The 20,063-nt window shown below is 49.9% G+C and overlaps 1 protein-coding gene across 1 annotated transcript in view; it reads right to left on the bottom strand.

Moving 5' to 3' along the window:
* Window positions 1–19,612, bottom strand: part of LOC142422965 (2-acylglycerol O-acyltransferase 3-like) — a 41,136-nt gene extending 21,524 nt beyond the window's left edge. Inside the window, exons 1-2 of the mRNA XM_075528164.1 lie at window positions 19,498–19,612; window positions 19,107–19,192 (exon numbers count right to left, since the gene is read on the bottom strand). Of these exons, the coding sequence (XP_075384279.1) occupies window positions 19,107–19,192; window positions 19,498–19,612 (201 nt within the window). The remainder of the gene's footprint in view (window positions 1–19,106; window positions 19,193–19,497) is intronic.
* Between the last annotated feature and the right edge of the window lie 451 nt (window positions 19,613–20,063).

A 20,063-nucleotide genomic window follows, 5' to 3' on the forward strand; every position in this document is an offset into this window, starting at 1 on the left:
AGACTCCACCAGTCCTAATCCTGAGTGGGACTCCACCAGTCCTACTCCTACATAAGACTCCACCGGTCCTTCTCCTATGTCAGACTCCACCGGTCCTACTCCGATTTCAGACTCCACCGTTCCTTCTACTATGTCAGACTCCACCGGTCCTACCCCTATGTCAGACTCCACCGGTCCTTCTCCTATGTCAGACTCCACCGGTCCTACTCCTATGTCAGACTCCACCGGTCCTACTCCTATGTCAGACTCCACCAGTCCTACTCCTGAGTGGGAAACCACCAGTTCTACTCCTACGTCAGACTCCCCCGGTCCTTCTCCTATGTCAGACTCCACCGGTCCTACTCCGATGTCAGACTGCACCGGTCCTTCTACTATGTCAGACTGCACCGGTCCTTCTACTATGTCAGACTCCACCGGTCCTACTCCTATGTCGGACTCCACCGGTCCTCCTATGTCAGACTCCACGAGTCCTACTCCTATGTCAGATTCCACCAGTCCTAATCCTATGTCATACTCCACCAGTCCTGCTCCTATGTCACACTGCACCGGTTCTTCTACTATGTCAGACTCCACCAGTCCTAATCCTGAGTGGGACTCCACCAGTCCTACTCCTACATAAGACTCCACCGGTCCTTCTCCTATGTCAGACTCCACCGGTCCTACTCCGATTTCAGACTCCACCGGTCCTTCTACTATGTCAGACTCCACCGGTCCTACCCCTATGTCAGACTCCACCGGTCCTTCTCCTATGTCAGACTCCACCGGTCCTAGTCCTATGTCAGACTCCACCGGTCCTACTCCTATGTCAGACTCCACCAGTCCTACTCCTGAGTGGGACTCCACCAGTCCTACTCCTACGTCAGACTCCACCGGTCCTTCTCCTATGTCAGACTCCACCGGTCCTTCTTCTATGTCAGACTCCACGGGTCCTACACCTATGTCAGACTCCACCAGTCCTAATCCTATGTCAGACTCCACCGGTCCTACTCCTATGTCAGACTCCACCGGTCCTACTCCTATATCAGACTCCACCAGTCCTACTCCTAGTGGGACTCCACCAGTCCTACTCCTACGTCAGAGTCCACCGGTCCTTCTCCTCTGTCAGACTCCACCGGTCCTTCTACTGTGTCAGATTCCACCGGTCCTACTCCGATTTCAGACTCCACCGGTCCTTCCACTATGTCAGACTCCAATGGTCCTACTCCTATGTCAGACTCCACCGGTCCTTCTCCTCTGTCAGACTCCACCGGTCCTAATCCTATGTCAGGCACCAGCAGTCCTACACTTACATCAGACTCCACCGGTCCTACTCCAATGTCAAACTCCACCGGTCCTACTCCTATGTCAGACTCCGCCGGTCCTACTCCTATGTCAGACTCTGCTGGTCCTACCCCTATGTCAGACTCCACCAGTCCTGCTCCTATGTCAGACTGCACCGGTCCTTCTGCTATGTCAGACTCCACCAGTCCTACTCCTGAGTGAGACTCCACCAGTCCTACTCCTACGACACACTCCACCGGTCCTTCTCCTATGTCAGACTCCACCGGTCCTACACCGATTTCAGACTCCACCGGTCCTTCTACTATGTCAGACTCCACCGGTCCAACTCCTATGTCAGACTCCACTGGTCATACTCCTATGTCAGACTCCACCGGTCCTTCTCCTATGTCAGACTCCACCAGTCCTACTCCTACGTCAGACTCCACCGGTCCTTCTCTTATGTCAGACTCCACCGGTCTTACTCCTATGTCAGACTCCACCGGTCCTACTCCTATGTCAGATACCACCAGTCCTACTCCTAGTGGGACTCCACCAGTCCTACTCCTACGTCAGACTCCACCGGTCCTTCTCCTCTGTCAGACTCTACCGGTCCTTCTACTGTGTCAGACTCCACCGGTCCTACTCCTACATAAGACTCCACTGGTCCTTCTCCTATGTCAGACTCCACCGGTCCTACTCTGATTTCAGACTCCACCGGTCCTTCTACTATGTCAGACTCCACCGGTCCGACTCCTATGTCAGACACCAGCAGTCCTACACTTACGTCAGACTCCACCGGTACTACTCCAATGTCAAACTCCACCGGTCCTACTCCTATGTCAGACTCCACCGGTCCTACTCCTATTTCAGACTCCACCGGTCCTACTCCTGTCAGACTCCACCGGTCCTACTCCTATGTCAGACTCCACCAGTCCTAATCCTATGTCAGACTCCGCCGGTCCTACTCCTATGTCAGACTCTGCTGGTCCTACCCCTGTGTCAGACTCCACCAGTCCTGCTCCTATGTCAGACTGCACCGGTCCTTCTACTATGTCAGACTCCACCAGTCCTACTCCTGAGTGGGACTCCACCAGTCCTACTCCTACGTCAGACTCCACCGGTCCTTCTCCTATGTCAGACTCCACCGGTCCTACTCCGATTTCAGACTCCACCGGTCCTTCTACTATCTCAGACTCCACCGGTCCTACTCCTATGTCAGACTCCACCAGTCCTAATCCTATGTCAGACTCCGCCGATCCTACTCCTATGTCAGACTCTGCCGGTCCTACCCCTATGTCAGACTCCACCAGCCTGATCCTATGTCACACTGCACCGGTTCTTCTACTATGTCAGACTCCACCAGTCCTAGTCCTGAGTGGGACTCCACCAGTCCTACTCCTACGTCAGACTCCACCAGTCCTTCTCCTATGTCAGACTCCACCGGTCCTACTCCGATTTGACACTCCACCGTTCCTTCCACTATGGCAGACGCCACAGGTCCTACTCCTATGTCAGACTCCACCAGTCCTAATTCTATGTCAGACTGCACCGGTCCTTCTACTATGTCAGACTCCACCAGTCCTACTCCTGAGTGGGACTCCACCAGTCCTACTCCTACGTCAGACTCCACCGGTCCTTCTCCTATGTCAGACTCCACCGGTCCTACTCCGATTTCAGACTCCACCGGTCCTTCTACTATGTCAGACTCCACCGGTCCTACTCCTATGTCAGACTCCACCAGTCCTAATCCTATGTCAGACTCCGCCGATCCTACTCCTATGTCAGACTCTGCCGGTCCTACCCCTATGTCAGACTCCACCAGCCTGATCCTATGTCACACTGCACCGGTTCTTCTACTATGTCAGACTCCACCAGTCCTAGTCCTGAGTGGGACTCCAGCAGTCCTACTCCTACGTCAGACTCCACCAGTCCTTCTCCTATGTCAGACTCTACCGGTCCTACTCCGATTTGACACTCCACCGTTCCTTCCACTATGGCAGACGCCACAGGTCCTACTCCTATGTCAGACTCCACCGGTCCTTCTCCTCTGTCAGACTCCACCGGTCCTTCTACTGTGTCAGATTCCACCGGTCCTACTCCTACATAAGACTCCACCGGTCCTTCTCCTATGTCAGACTCCGCCGGTCCCACTCCGATTTCAGACTCCACCGGTCCTTCTACTATGTCAAACTCCAACAGTTCTACTCCTATGTCAGACTCCACCGGTCCTTCTCCTCTATCAGACTCCACCGGTACTACTCCTATGTCAGACTCCACCGGTCCTTCTCCTATGTCAGACTCCACCGGTCCTACTCCTATGTCAGACACCAGCAGTCCTACACTTACGTCAGACTCCACCGGTCCTACTCCAATGTCAAACTCCACCGGTCCTACTCCTATGTCAGACTCTGCCGGTCCTAATCCTATGTCAGACTCTTCTGGTCCTACCCCTATGTCAGACTCCACCAGTCCTGCTCCTATGTCAGACTGCACCGGTCCTTCTACTATGTCAGACTCCACCAGTCCTACTCCTGAGTGGGACTCCACCAGTCCTATTCCTACGTAAGACTCCACCGGTCCTTCTCCTTTGTCAGACTCCACCGGTCCTACTCCGATTTCAGACTCCACCGGTCCTTCTACTATGTCAGACTCCACCGGTCCAACTCCTATGTCAGACTCCACCGGTCCTACACCTATGTCAGACTCCACCGGTCCTTCTCCTATGTCAGACTCCACCAGTCCTACTCCTAAGTCAGACTCCACCGGTCCTTCTCTTATGTCAGACTCCACTGGTCCTACTCCTATGTCAGACTCCACCACTCCCAATACAGACTCCACCGGTCCTACTCCTATATCAGACTCCACCGGTCCTACCCCTATGTCAGACTCCAACAGTCCTGCTTCTATGTCAGACTGCACCGGTACTTCTACTATGTCAAACTCCACCAGTCCTACTCCTGAGTGGGACTCCACCAGTCCTACTCCTACATAAGACTCCACCGGTCCTTCTCCTATGTCAGACTCCACCGGTCCTACTCCGATTTCAGACTCCACCGGTCCGTCTACTATGTCAGACTCCACCTGTCCAACTCCTATGTCAGACTCCACCGGTCCTACTCCTATGTCAGACTCCACCACTCCCAATGCAGACTCCACCGGTCCTACTCCTATGTCAGACTCCACCGGTCCTACCCCTATATCAGACTCCACCAGTCCTGCTCCTATGTCAGACTGCACCGGTCCTTCTACTATGTCAGACTCCACCAGTCCTACTCCTGAGTGGGACTCCACCAGTCCTACTCCTACATAAGACTCCACCGGTCCTTCTCCTATGTCACACTCCACCGGTCCTACCCCGATTTCAGACTCCACCGGTCCTTCTACGATGTCAGACTCCACCTGTCCAACACCTATGTCAGACTCCACCGGTCCTACTCCTATGTCAGACTCCACCAGTCCTACTCCTACGTCAGACTCCACCGGTCCTTCTCTTATGTCAGACTCCACCGGTCCTACACCTATGTCAGACTCCACCGGTCCTACTCCTATGTCAGACTCCACCACTCCCAATGCAGACTCCACCGGTCCTACTCCTATGTCAGACACCAGCAGTCCTACACTTACGTCAGACTCCACCGGTCCTACTCCAAGTCAAACTCCACCAGTCCTAATCCTATGTCAGACTCCGCCGATCCTACTCCTATGTCAGACTCTGCCGGTCCTACCCCTATGTCAGACTCCACCAGTCCTGATCCTATATCACACTGCACCGGTTCTTCTACTATGTCAGACTCCACCAGTCCTAGTCCTCAGTGGGACTCCATCAGTCCTACTCCTACGTCAGACTCCACCGGTCCTTCTCCTATGTCAGACTCCACCGGTCCTACTCCGATTTCATACTCCACCGGTCCTTCTACTATGTCAGACTCCACCGCTCCTACTCCTATGTCAGACTCCACCAGTCCTACTCCTGAGTGGGACTCCACCAGTCCTACTCCTACGTCAGATTCCACCGGTCCTTCTCCTACGTCAGACTCCACCGGTTCTACTCCGATGTCAGACTTCACCGGTCCTACTCCTATGTCAGAATCCACCGGTCCTTCTCCTATGTCAGACTCCACGAGTCCTACCCCTATGTCAGATTCCACAAGTCCTAATCCTATGTCAGACTCCACCGGTCCTTCTACTGTGTCAGACTCCACTGGTCCTACTCCTACGTAAGACTCCACCGGTCCTTCTCCTATGTCAGACTCCACTGGTCCTACTCCGATTTCAGACTCAACAGGTCCTTCTACTATGTCAGACTCCATCGGTCCTACTCCTATGTCAGACTCCACCGGTCCTTCTCCTATGTCAGACTCCACCTGTCCTACTCCTATGTCAGACTCCACCGGTCCTACTCCTGTCAGACTCCACCGGTCCTACTCCTATGTCAGACTCCACCAGTCCTAATTCTATGTCAGACTCCGTCAGTCCTACTCCTATGTCTGACTCTGCTGGTCCTACACCTATGTCAGACTCCACCAGTCCTGCTCCTATGTCAGACTGCACCGGTCCTTCTACTATGTCAGACTCCACCAGTCCTACTCCTAAGTTGGACTCCACCAGTCCTACTCCTACGTCAGACTCCACCGGTCCTTCTCCTATGTCAGACTCCACCGGTCCTACTCCGATGTCAGACTCCACTGGTCCTTCTCCTATGTCAGACTCCACCGGTCCTACTCCTATGTCAGACTCCACCGGTCCTTCTACTATGTCAGACTCCACCAGTCCTACTCCTGAGTGGGACTCCACCAGTCCTTCTCCTACGTCAGACTCCACCGGTCCTTCTCTTATGTCAGACTCCACCGGTCCTACTCCTATGTCAGACTCCACCACTCCCTATGTCAGACTCCACCGGTCCTACTCCTATGTCAGACACCAGCAGTCCTACACTTACGTCAGACTCCACCGGTCCTACACCAATGTCAAACTCCACCGGTCCTACTCCTATGTCAGACTCCACCGGTCCTACTCCTATGTCAGACTCCACCAGTCCTAATCCTATGTCAGACTCCGCCGATCCTACACCTATGTCAGACTCTGCCGGTCCTACACCTATGTCAGACCCCAACAGTCCTGCTCCTATGTCACACTGCACCGGTTCTTCTACTATTTCAGACTCCCCCAGTCCTATTCCTGAGTGGGACTTCACCAGTCCTACTCCTACGTCAGACTCCACCGGTCCTTCTCCTATGTCAGATTCCACCGGTCCTACTCCGATTTCAGACTCCACCGGTCCTTCTACTATGTCAGACTCCACCGGTCCTACTCCTATGTCAGACTCCACCGGTCCTTCCCCTATGTCAGACTCCACCGGTCCTACTCCAATGGCAAACTCCACCGGTCCTACTCCTATGTCAGACTCCACCAGTCCTAATCCAATGTCAGACTCCGCCGGTCCTACTCCTATGTCAGACTCTGCTGGTCCTACCCCTATGTCAGACTCCACCAGTCCTGCTCCTATGTCAGACTGCACCGGTCCTTCTCCTATGTCAGACTCCACCGGTCCTACTCCTATGTCAGACTCCACCGGTCTTTCTCCTATTTCAGACTCCACCGGTCCTACTCCTATGTCAGACTACACCGGTCCTACTCCTATGTCAGACTCCACCGGTCCTACTCCTATGTCAGACTCCACAGGTCCTACTCCTATGTCAGACTCCACCAGTCCTACTCCTGAGTGGGACTCCACCAGTCCTACTCCTACTTCAGACTCCACCGGTCCTTATCCTATGTCAGACTCCACCGGTCCTACTCCTACGTAAGACTCCACCGGTCCTTCTCCTATGTCAGACTCCACCGGTCCTACTCCTATATCAGACTCCACCGGTCCTTCTCCTATGTCAGACTCCACCGGTCCTACTCCTATGTCAGACTCCACCGGTCGTTCTCCTATGTCAGACTCCACCGGTTCTACTCCTATGTCAGACACCAGCAGTCCTACACTTACGTCAGACTCCACCGGTCCTACTCCAATGTCAAACTCCACCGGTCCTACTCCTGTGTCAGACTCCACCGGTCCTACTCCTATGTCAGACTCCACCGGTCCTACTCCTGTCAGACTCCACTGGTCCTACTCCTATGTCAGACTCCACCAGTCCTAATCCTATGTCAGACTCTGCCGGTCCTACTCCTATATCAGACTCTGCTGGTCCTACCCCTATGTCAGACTCCACCAGTCCTGCTCCTATTTCAAACTGCACCGGTCCTTCTACTATGTCAGACTCCACCGGTCCTACTCCGATTTCAGACTCCACCGGTCCTTCTACTATGTCAGACTCCACCGGTCCTACTCCTATGTCAATCTCCACCGGTCGTTCTCCTCTGTCAGACTCCACAGGTCCTACTCCTATGTCTGACTCCACCGGTCCTTCTCCTATGTCAGACTCCACCATTCCTATTCCTGAGTGGGACTCCACCAGTCCTACTCCTACGTCAGACTCCACCGGTCCTTCTCCTATGTCAGACTCCACAGGTCCTACTCCGATGTCAGACTCCACTGGTCCTTCTCCTATGTCAGACTCCACCGGTCTTACTCCTATATCAGACTCCACCGGTCCTTCTCCTATGTCAGACTCCACCAGTCCTACTCCTGAGTGGGACTCCACCATTCCTACTCCTACGTCAGACTCCACCGGTCCTTCTCTTATGTCAGACTCCACCGGTCCTACTCCTATGTCAATCTCCACCGGTCGTTCTCCTCTGTCAGACTCCACAGGTCCTACTCCTATGTCAGACTCCACCGGTCCTTCTCCTATGTCAGACTCCACCAGTCCTATTCCTGAGTGGGACTCCACCAGTCCTATTCCTACGTCAGACTCCACCGGTCCTTCTCCTATGTCAGACTCCACCGGTCCTACTCCGATGTCAATCTCCACCGGTCGTTCTCCTCTGTCAGACTCCACAGGTCCTACTCCTATGTCAGACTCCACCGGTCCTTCTCCTATGTCAGACTCCACCAGTCCTATTCCTGAGTGGGACTCCACCAGTCCTATTCCTACGTCAGACTCCACCGGTCCTTCTCCTATGTCAGACTCCACCGGTCCTACTCCGATGTCAGACTCCACTGGTCCTTCTCCTATGTCAGACTCCACCGGTCTTACTCCTATATCAGACTCCACCGGTCCTTCTCCTATGTCAGACTCCACCAGTCCTACTCCTGAGTGGGACTCCACCATTCCTACTCCTACGTCAGACTCCACCGGTCCTTCTCTTATGTCAGACTCCACCGGTCCTACTCCTATGTTAGACTCCACTGGTCCTACTCCTATGTCAGACTCCACCACTCCCTATGTCAGACTCCACCTGTCCTACTCCTATGTCAGACACCAGCAGTCCTACACTTACGTCAGACTCCACCGGTCCTACTCCAATGTCAAACTCCACCGGTCCTACTCCTATGTCAGACTCCACCGGTCCTACTCCTATGTCAGACTCCACCAGTCCTAATCCTATGTCAGACTCCACCAGTCCTGCTCCTATGTCACACTGCACCGGTTCTTCTACTATGTCAGACTCCACCAGTCCTACTCCTGAGTGGGACTCCACCAGTCCTACTCCTACGTCAGACTCCACCGGTCCTTCTCCTATGTCAGACTCCACCGGTCCTACTCCGATGTCAGACTGCACCGGTCCTTCTACTATGTCATACTGCACCGGTCTTTCTACTCTGTCAGACTCCACCGGTCCTACTCCTATGTCAGACTCCACCGGTCCTTCTCCTATGTCAGACTCCACGAGTCCTACTCCTTTGTCAGACTCCACCAGTCCTACTCCTGAGTCAGACTCCACCGTTCCTACTCCTATGTCAGACTCCATCAGTCCTAACCTGTGTCAGACTCCACCACTCCTACTCCTGTGTCAGACTCCACGAGTCCTACTCCTATGTCAGACTCCACCAGTCCTACTCCTATGTCAGTCTCCAGCATTCCTACTCCTGAGTTAGACTCCACTGGTCCTCCTCCTATGTCAGACTCCATCAGTCCTAACCTGTCAGACTCCACCAGTCCTACTCCTGTGTCAGACTCCACCAGTCCTTCTCCTATGGCAGACTCCACCGGTCCACCTCCTATGTCAGACTCTTCCAGCCCACCTGCACCCCTACACCCCTGCAAGTGCCTTAAGGACTCCACACTGTTTGCCTGGGGGCAGGAGAAAGCAGATTGTCAGGTGCCTGGGTACCCCAGATTGCATGGAGTTGCTGAGACCCAAGAAGGGGAAAACCCTCGCAGGACACTAGCCCTTAGTGGCCCCCGCTTAAGAGACTGGATAAGGCCCCTTACTGTGGAGGGAGCCAGACTGAGGCACCCGCCAACAGCTCTTACACATTCCCGGCTTTGGGCTCAATTGTCTGGCCTTGACCCCCGGTCTAGCCCCAAGGATTTTCCCCTTAAGAGACCCACATACTAACCCTCATCAGTCCAGCAAGGAAGAGTTAATGATTACCAGAGTTCACAAGGTATAAGGAAAATTGCCAAGGGGTGTGGTCTGGAGGTAAGGAAAGGGTCACTCCAGCCCTGTGGAGGTCAGGACTTTGGACCTCTGTGAGGAGTCGGGCTGGCAGCCAGCAGTCTAGAAACCAACTTGCCTGGGCAGTGTCTCCTGTGAATGGCCGACCCCTGTGTTGCAATGAGAACAGCTCAGAGACCCTTTAGTCAGTGGGTGGGCCCTGAAGCTGGAGGGACTGCAGAAAGTTTACTTACCAGGCAGCACATAGGTCCTGTATGAGACCCCACAGAATGAAAGGCTTACAGAGAAAGACCAAGGATTGATGTGGTGCCAGTCCTTTTTCTAGGCCCAGGATTGTAACACATTGCCCTTCTCCTCTTACACGGTTCAGTCACGTGTCCCAGGGAACAAGCTCCTACTGGGAAATACTTCTGCTTCATTCATACCCATCACAGTGGCTCTTTGAGTAAGGTCGCCTCCCCCCTGGCTGTCAGCAACAAGAGACCAAGTCTACTCCTCCACACAGTGGACCCCTTGGCTCTACAGGTGAGAGATGCTCACTAAATGAACACAGGGTCTGGAGGAGGCAGGGTCAACCAGTTTCCAGTGTCCAACATCGGTGCTCAGACTAGCCTGCTGGCTTCCCTTTCCAGGGAGTTGGTCAAGATCTCTCATCAAGAGGGGCTTTCTCAGAACTTGCCTTTCCCCTTTCCTTCCACAGGGCATATTAGGTGTGCATGTGTGCGTGACTGGAAGAGGTTAAGGGGTGGTGGACCTAAAACTCCAAAGAAATGCTCAGGTCACACTGAAAGGCACCAGCCCAGGGGACATCTTCACGTATGAGGTAGGCAGGCTCCTCAAGGGAGGTGGTTCATCAGCAGGAGAGAGGGAGGAAGGAGAGGGTTATAAAAACAATAACAACCAAACGTATGGAAATTGACAAGTGTTGGGCGCATGTGGAGATAGCCACACTGTGGTGCCCTGTTGGTAAAAGGGTGAATCCTCTGTGGAAAACAGTTTGATGGAGCCTCACAGTTTCAACCTTGCACAAGCATCTGATCCAGCAAGGCCAAAGGGGCCCAGGTGGCACAAACAAGCTAAGCACTTGACTGCAACGGGAAGATTGAGGGTTCAAGACCCCCATCAACACCTCGCCAAGAGAAAGACTGGCCTGTCTGATCTGGTAGAGATGGCAGTCACAAAAACCCTAGGGGGGCATTTCTACTCTGTCACAGCGGGTGGCTGTAAACCGGCACCTAGCAACAATCATCAACCTTACATATGCAACAGAATGAAAAGCAGGGCTCCCAAGAGGTACTTGTACACCAGTGTTCACAGCAGCCTGACTCCCAGTAACCCAATGGTGGGAACAAGGGGTCAACAGGGGAATGTCTAAACTACGCGAGGTCCATTCATACAGACGCACTCTGTTGTTAGGTGCTGTCCACTTGATTCCAACGAATAGAGTCTGTGAAACACTCACTGTGTGATTCGGCGCCATCCTCACAATTGTTCCTGTGCTTGATTGAGCCCATGGTTACAAGCCACTGTGCCAATCCATTTTGTTGAGAGCCTTCCTCTTTTCCACGGGCCCTCTAGTTTACCAAGCAGGATGTCCTTTCCCAGGGCCTGGGTTCTCCTGGTAACATGTCCCAAGTTCTTTTCATGAAGTCTAGATATCCAGGCATCTGAAGAGCATTTGGCTGGACTTCTTGCAAGACAGATGTCCACTCTATTGGTTGTCCAGGGTACGCTCAACATACTTTGTCAGCACCAAGCTTATCGATTCTTTTTGTCTTCCTGATTCCATGTCTGACTTTACATGCATCAGGTGATTGAAAATACCATGTCTTGTGTTGGGCGTACTTCAGTTCTCAAAGTAAATTCTCTGCTTTCCCACACGCAAAAGAGGTCTTGTACAAGCAAGAGCAAATCCTTGACAACATCAACCTTCCCTCTGGTTTGTTTGTTTTTTTTTTTTTCAGAAATCACAGAGCTCTTTAATTTCATTGTTCGCTAAATTAAACTGGACCAAATGACTCCAAATCATAAAAGACATGATTGAAAGCTTTTTCACCTCCATTTCAAACAGTTCATTGAGATGAAACAAAACTTGCCACGGACCCTGATTCTTGGTACACCACTTCCTATTGGGATCCTTGGAAAGCCCTCACGTCAAAACATGAGCAGATGGCTGTGATTTTCCTGTGCCTTGGTCCAGGGTCTTCCAACCAAAGTAGTCAAGGTAAGACTGATAGGGCATGACCAGACAACACCCTGGGCAACAGATTCTGACAAAATCATGGCTTTGGACCAACAGCCTTAGGTATCAGGAGTCACAATCCCCACCCCACCTCCCCACCTCCTCCTGCCTTCTACAAGAGGATTCTGAGCTCCTTGGCACCCCCTTCTCCTATGGTTTGATTAAGGTGATGGGCAGGCTGGAATGGTGATCAAAAGCTAGCAGATAGATTCATTTACATAGGAAAAGGCATGAAGCTGCCTCTCAGTAGTTCTCTGTATGCGCCCTGCTTCAGGAGATTTGGCAAGAGGAATGACTTGGAGGAAGTGCATCTGGAGTTGCACTTGTTTCGGTTGAACAGGACGCCATGGGGAGATGGACCTCAGCTCCACTCGATGGTCCACGTGGAGGGAGAGAGAGCCCTTCCCTCTGTTTATCGTGTTCCTATCTCTTTTTCCGCTTGTGAGCATTTGGTTTTCTGTCTTTCCTTTTCATTTTATTTTTTGAGTTGGTGTTCTTGACGTTGAGTTGTAATCCATCCTGAAGGCTGCAATCCTTGAACTTCATCAGCAAGAGTTTCAAGTCCTTCCTCACTTTCATGAAGCGAGGTTGTGTCCTCTGTGAAGATCAAGTGTACGGCAAGCTGTTAATAAGCCTTCCAAATCCTGGTGCCATATTTCCCCCATATCAATTCAGCCTCTCTGATGAATTTGCTCAGTATGCAGATTGAGTGAGTATGGTGAGAGGATGCAACTCTGACATGCAACTTCCCTTACACCATGCAGTGTTCCCTTGTTCCGTTCCCACAACTGCCTCTTGGTCCATGTGCAAGTTCTGAATGAGCACACTGAAAAGTTCTGGAATTCCCATACTTCTCAAGGCAATCCATGGTTTGGGATAATACACACAGTCCGATGCCTTGGCATAGTCAATACAACCCAAGTAAACATTTCTCAGCATTTCTTATTTTCAGCCAACTTCCATCTGACATGAGCAATGATATCCCTTGTTCCATGTCCTCCTCTGCATCCGGCCAGAACCTCTCGGTGTTCCCTATGGATGCACTGCTACAACTTTTGCTGGATGATCTTCAGCACAATTTTATTTCCATATGATATCAATGATATTGTCCTATCATTTGAACATTCTGTTGGGGCACCTTTCTTTGGAATGGGTACCAACATGGTCTCTTCCCGTCAGTTGGTCAAATATCTGTCTTCCACTTTTCCTGACATTGACTAGTGAGTGTTTCCAGTGCTTCATTAGCTTGTGGAAAAACATTTCAATTGATACTCTGTGGATTCCTGCAGCCATGTTTTTGGTTAACGCCTTGAGGGCGCCTTGAACTCCTTCCTTAAGCACCATTGTTTTTGCTCATGTGCTACCTCCTGAAATGGTGGAATGTCTGCTAGTGTTCTTTGATAGTGTGACTCTGTGTACTCTTTCCCTCCATTTTCTCTTGATCATTCAATATTTTGCCCCTATAATCATACAACATGTCAACTCAAGGCTTGAATATCTTCCTCAATTCTTTTTGTTTCAGATATGCTGAACATGTTCTTCCTTTTTGGTTGTCTTTCTCTAGGTCTGTGCACATTCAATGTTTGACATTTTCTTCTTGAGCTGACCTTTGAAATTTTCTGTTTAGCTCTTTGACTTCATCCTTTCATCCATTTGCCTTAACTACTCTATGATTGAGAGCAAGTGTCAGAGTCTCTTCTGACATCCACTTTGATCTTTTCTTTCCATCTTGTTATTTCAATGACATTATACTTTCTTCATGAAGTCCTCCCACAGCTCCTGAGGTCTTCTGTCTTTAGTATTCAATGCAGTAAATCTGCTCTTGAGATGATCTCTAAATTCAAGTGGTCTAGACTCATTGTCATATTTTGGCTCTCGTGGACTTGTAATTTTCTTGAGCCTTGACCTGAGCTTACATATGAGCAATTGATGATCTGTTCCACAGTCAGCCCCTTGTCTGCTTTTAGTTACTGATATTGAGCTTCTCCATCTTCACTTCCCACAGACACAATCAGTTTGGTTTCTGTGTATTCCATCTGGAGAAGGTCATGTGTACAGTTGCCTTTTGGGTTGTTGAAAAAGGTATTTACAATGAACAAGTTGTTGTTCTGGCATCGCCAGCACGGTTTCTATTACCAAGACCGTATTTTCCAGCTACTGGTCTTTCCTGTTTCCAATGTTTGCATTCCATTCCACAATAATTATCAATGCATCTTGATTGCATGTTTAATTTCAGACTGAAGACAGTAGAATTCTTCTATTTCTTCACCACCAGCTTTTTTGGTGGATAAATATATTTCAGTAGCTGTATTGATTAGATTTCCTTGAAGGCAGATAGATACGATCCTATCACAGATAACGCTAGAATCACACCTGATTTTGCAATGTGCTTATTTTTTTCAACGTTGTATTAGGGGCTCATACAACTCTTATAACAATCCATACATACATCAGTTGTGTAAAGCACATCTGTACATTCTTTGCCCTCATCATTTTCAAAGCATTTGCTCTCCACTTAAGCCCTTTGCATCAGGTCCTCTTTTCACCCCTCGCTCCCCTTTCCCCATCCCTCATGAGCCCTTGATAATTTATAAATTATAATTTTATCATATCTTTCCCTGTCCGACGTCTCCCTTCACTCACTTTTCTGTTGTCCGTCCCTCAGGGAGGAGGTCACATGTAGATCCTTATAATCAGTTCCCTGTTTCCCATCCACTCTCCTTCTAGCCTCCCAGTATCGCCACTCACACCCCTGGCCCTGAAGGTATCATCTGTCCTGTATACCCTGTGCCTCTAGCTCCTATCTGCACCAGTGTACATCCTCTGTTCTATCCAGACTTGCAAGGTAGAATTCTGATCATGTGATCATGATAGTTGGGGGTTTGGGGGGGGTGGGGTAAGCATTTAGGAACTAGAGGAAAGCTGTATTCTTCAATGGTGCTACATCACACCCTGACTGACTCATCTCCTACCCTATACGCCTCTGCAAAGGGATCTCCACTGGCCGACAAATGCACTTTGGGTCTCCACACTGTAGTTTGCCCTTCATTCACTATGGTAAAAAAAAAATGTTTTTGTTCTGATGATGCCTTATACCTGATTCCTTCGACACTTCGTGAGTACACAGGGTGGTGTGCTTCTTCCAATGTGGGCTTTGTTGCTTCTGAGCTAGATGGCTGCTTGTTTATGATCAAGCCTTTAAGTCCCCAGACCCTATCTCTTTTGATAGCCGGGCACTATCAGCTTTCTTCACCACATTTGCTTATGCACCTCTTTGTCCTCAGTGATCATATCATGGAGGTGTGCACCCAGTGATATGATTTTTTTGTTCTTTGATGCCTGATAACTGATCCCTTCGGAACCTCGTGATCACACAGGCTGGTGTGTTCATTCATGTGGGCTTTGTTGCTTCTGAGCTAGATGGCTGTTTGTTTATTTTCAAGCCTCTAAGACCCTAGATGCTATATCTTTTGATAGCTGGGCACCATCAGTTTTCTTCACCACATTTACTTATTCACCCGCTTTGTCTTCAGCAGTTGTGTCGGGAGGGTGAGCATTATAGAATGCCAATTTAATACAAGAAAGTACTATTACATTGAGGGAGTACTTGAGTAGAGACCCAATGTCCTTCTGCCACCTTAATACTAAACCTATAAATATAGGCACCTAGATCTATTTCCCCATCCTCACATATATATTTGCATATGTACATGTCTTTTAGACCTCTATAAATGCCCTTTGCCTCCCACCTCTTTCCTCTATTTCCCTTGACTTTCCTCCTGTCCCACTATCACACTCCGTCCCCACCTAGGTTTCAGCAATACCTCTTCGTTACATTACCCTTATTCATGCCCTACCATGCCTGCCACACCCACCTCACCACCAATTTGGATCACTTGTTGTTCCCTTTCCCCTGGGTTTGTTAACACCACTTCCTTACCCCTCACCTCCGCCTATCCCATTTCGCCCCAGAACTGTCGGTCCCATTGTTTTTCTTCCAGCTTGTTCATCTAGCCTATCTTATTTAGACAGACCTGCGGAGATAACATGCACACACACACAAAAAAATAAGACAGAGCAAATCCAATAAACAATATACAACAAAACTACAACCAGAAACCACTGACAAAGAAAAATACAAAACAAGAAAGAAAAGCTTGTAGTTAGTTCAAGGATCTTTTGTTGACTTTCGGAGTGTTTGCCAATCGTGTCTGTTGAGGCACCATACCCTGGCCCCAAAGTTCACCTTTAGAATTCCCTAGGGAGCTTGCCGCTCCATTCTGCTGCTGTTCAGATTCAGATGCACAACCCCAGTGCTTTGCTTTGGTGTGGTGGGATCAGGTCAGGCTCAATTCCCACACTGTGACTCTGCTGCTGTCCCCTGAAGGGCCATGGTTCATGTCTCATAGTGGGACTGGCCATGTGGTCCTCTCTGTGGAGAGGCTGCTCTAATTGGGATCATCGTCCTCAGGGCCTGGTGGGCCAGGATGTGCTCCCCTCTCTCCTACTCCTCCTTCATCTGCTTCCTTGTGCTCTGATCAGATATGTCCCTCTCCTGGGGCTGCAGATTCAATGATGTCCTTTGAAATAAATTCTTCTGGGGAAGGGGCAGGCATCCACTTAGTATTTGGTATTGGGGCCAGCCCCCAGACCACTCCACTCGTTCCCTACTCCACTCCGGAATATTGCATTCACACCTTGGGGCACTGGGTTGAAATCTGGTCCCTCTTTCCCTGTGAAGATATAAACAATACCCTCCCCTTGGGTGGGTTAGTGCCCCATGCCCCTGCTACCCATTTCTTCCTTATTTTCATCCTTTTTTTTCCATTCCCTGCCTCTTCCGCAGTTGTCTACCATACTACACGGTCCTCTCCCCAAGAATGTTTGTATACAGTAGCTTTTTCTCTATGCCCCTTTTGCTTTTTTTTTTTTGCATGCTTACCTCAGCGGGCTCATGTTGTACTTGTCTTTTTGTGCCTCGCTTACTTCACTTAGCATGATTTCCTCCAGTTGTTCCCATGCCGCTATGTGCTTCATATGTTCATCATTGCTTTTTAGCGATGCGTAGTACTTCATTGTATGTATATACCACAGTTTTTTAATCCAATCGTCAGTTGATGGACATTTGGGTTGTTTCCAACTGCTTGCAATTGTGAACTGTGCCGCAATGAACATTGGAGCACAGATATCTGGCCTTGGTTTGTTTCTTGCCTCTTCTGGGTATATTCCCAGTAGGAGGATTGCTGGGTCATATGGTAACTCGATTTCCATCTGTTTTAGCTATTGCCAGATCGATTTCCATAGTGGCTGTACATACTTACAGGCCCACCAGCAGTGGATGAGAGTTCCTGTCTCCCCACAGCCCCTCCAACACTTGTTGCTTTCTCATTTTTTGAATTGGGCTATCTTTGAGGGTGTGAGGTGGTAGGTACCTCATTTTTGTTTTAATTTGCATTTCTCTTTTTTTATTATAAAGCAAGTTTATTTCTGCAAAGTGGAGGTGTCTGATGTTTCCCCTGGCAGGAGTAGGCCCACAGGTCCACAGTAGCAGCATGGCACAGGCTCCAGCTTCTTTTTTGCTTCAGCATCTTTACTGGGGACCAAAGATGTTGGGATCATGAAGTGTCAGACTGGTCACAAGCTGTTCAAAGTCGCCCAGGCTCCAGGGCAGGGATGATATATTTTCAGGACCATGACAAGATCCATTCTCGGGGCTTACATCAATGGTCCCAGGCGGGAGGATGGCAGAGAAAGCACCCCCGAACAGTGGGTAGTCTCGGGCCAGCTCTATGGGCTTGAAAGTAGGGGTGGGCACTAGAGAGGTTTAAGAAGAAGCCCACATGGGGCGTGGATGATACCCCTGGGGCCAGGTAGCATCAGCGCCTGCCGCCGGCCATGGCCCACTCCCCAATTTGCATTTCTCTTATGGGTAAAGATCAGGAACATTTTCTCATATGTTTGTTGGCCATTCGGATTTCTGTCCCTGTGAAACTTCTGTTCAAGTCCTTTACCCACCTCTCGTGGGCAGTTAGTTTTTTTCTTTTTCAAAGCTAGCAGAGTATTCTAGGTTTTAGTAATACGGCCTTTGTCTGATGTGCCATTGATAAAGATGTTTTCCCAGTCCGCGGACTCTCTTATTACTCTCTTGGTGAATTCTTTTGATATACACAGGTGTTTTGTCTTCAGTATATCCAATTTGTAAATTTGTGCCTCCTCTGTGTTTGTGTCCTTCCCTATTTCTGATAGCCTATGTATTCCCTGTGCCAACGATTTCAAGTTGGTCCCAATTCCAACATTGATGGCCCTAATATTTTGGTGTTTAACTTCAAGGTCTATGATCCACCTTGAGTTTCTTCTTGTGCATAGAGTGAGATAAGGGTTTTGCTTCATTTTTCTGAAGGTAAATATCCATTTTTCCCAGCACCACTTGTTAAAGAGGGCATCTGCTTCCTATTTGATATTTTTGGGCCCCTTATCAACGATCAGTTATCTGTATGCTGATGCTTTTATTTCTGGGTTTTCAGTTCTTTTCCACTGGTCTGAATATCTGTCATTGTCCCAATACCATGCGGTTTTGACAAGTTTGGCTGCATAGTAGGTTAAAGCAAGCCCTCCCATGGTGTCCTTCTTCTTGAGGAGTTCTCTGCTAATTCTGAGCTTCTTTCCTCTCCATATGAAGTTGGTAATAATTTTTTCCATTTCTTTGAAGAAAGATGAGTGTACTTTTATCAGGATTGCATTAAACCTAAATAGTGCCTTGGGCAGAACTGACATGTTAACTATATTGAGTCTTCCAATTTACCAGCATGGGATATTCTTCCATTTGTTGAGGTCACTCTTGGTTTCTTGTAATAGAAACCGTACAGGTCTTTTGTTTTTTTAGTCAAGTATATCCCTAGATGTTTCAGTTTGTATTTGGCTATTGTGAAGGGTACCACCTTTTTGATCTCTTCTTCTGTGGTCTTATCCAGTGTGTCTAACAGTCTGATGGACTTCTGTTTGCTGATCTTGTATCCTGCCACTCTACCAAAATCCTCTATTGCTTCCAGTACTCCCCTTGTGGAACTTTGAGATTTTCCATATTTGGGCTGACCTCATAATACAGGTCCTTGTGGTTGAGGGTGACATTGAGGGTGAAGGTGGAGGAGTCGTGGTGTGGCTGCAGGGAGGGCTGCTCATCTGGCCGGTAGCGAACCATGAAGTTCATCACTTGCCCGCATGTGTGAACATGGGAGAGAAATGCCTCGTGAATGGAAGAACCATGGACTTTGGATGGAGATGCCCAGATCCCTGCACTACAGTGGTCTCATGACTTCCCCAAGTCTGAGCTGAGCTAGACTGAGCCCCAGGGCTGCACACTGCAGGTTCTCCTTCCTGGGGCCTGGCATCCAGGTCCGACACAGGTTCTGGGTAGGGACGTCCAGTCCCGGGTGAGGGCTGTGGGTGGGTGGAGGGGGCAGGCAACAGCAGGCATGGTCACCCACCTTGGTGTGGGGCAGGGAACAGGGTGTTCACCATGGGCCCCACGTAGGTCCTCATCAACTGCAGCCACTGATCCTCATAGTCCACCTGCATCATGTGGATGTCCACCGTGGACATGTTCTGATAGCCTCCGGCCAGCCTGGAGTCCTGTGGGCAGTGGGCACTGAGCCACCCCACGTCCTGTAGGCATGCCCCTACTGGAGCAGTGCCAATCTTCTCCCCTCTCTTATGCCCTGCCCTCAAACCTCATGTTCAGGAACAGTTTTCTGTGGGGTCCTCCATCCTGGGCGCAGTGCCCCCTTGTGGCTCTCGCATTTGGGGTGGTGTGGCTTATTTATCTTGTCCACCCACATGGTGAACCCCAGCAGGCTGACCCAATTCATTGTCGTAAATCTATGATTTTGTTCAATGGCTAGCATCTAAGCCATACCTGGTAACTATGTCGGAGGGACAGGTGGATGGATACATGGACGAAAGGATAAATGGATGGGTGGGTACAAGGAAGGATGGATGAATGGGTGGATGGACAGAGAGCAGATGGATGAATGAATAAATGGAAGGGTGAGTG

The sequence above is a fragment of the Tenrec ecaudatus genome, chromosome 12, assembly GCF_050624435.1.
Source record: "Tenrec ecaudatus isolate mTenEca1 chromosome 12, mTenEca1.hap1, whole genome shotgun sequence".
Taxonomy (NCBI): domain Eukaryota; kingdom Metazoa; phylum Chordata; class Mammalia; order Afrosoricida; family Tenrecidae; genus Tenrec; species Tenrec ecaudatus.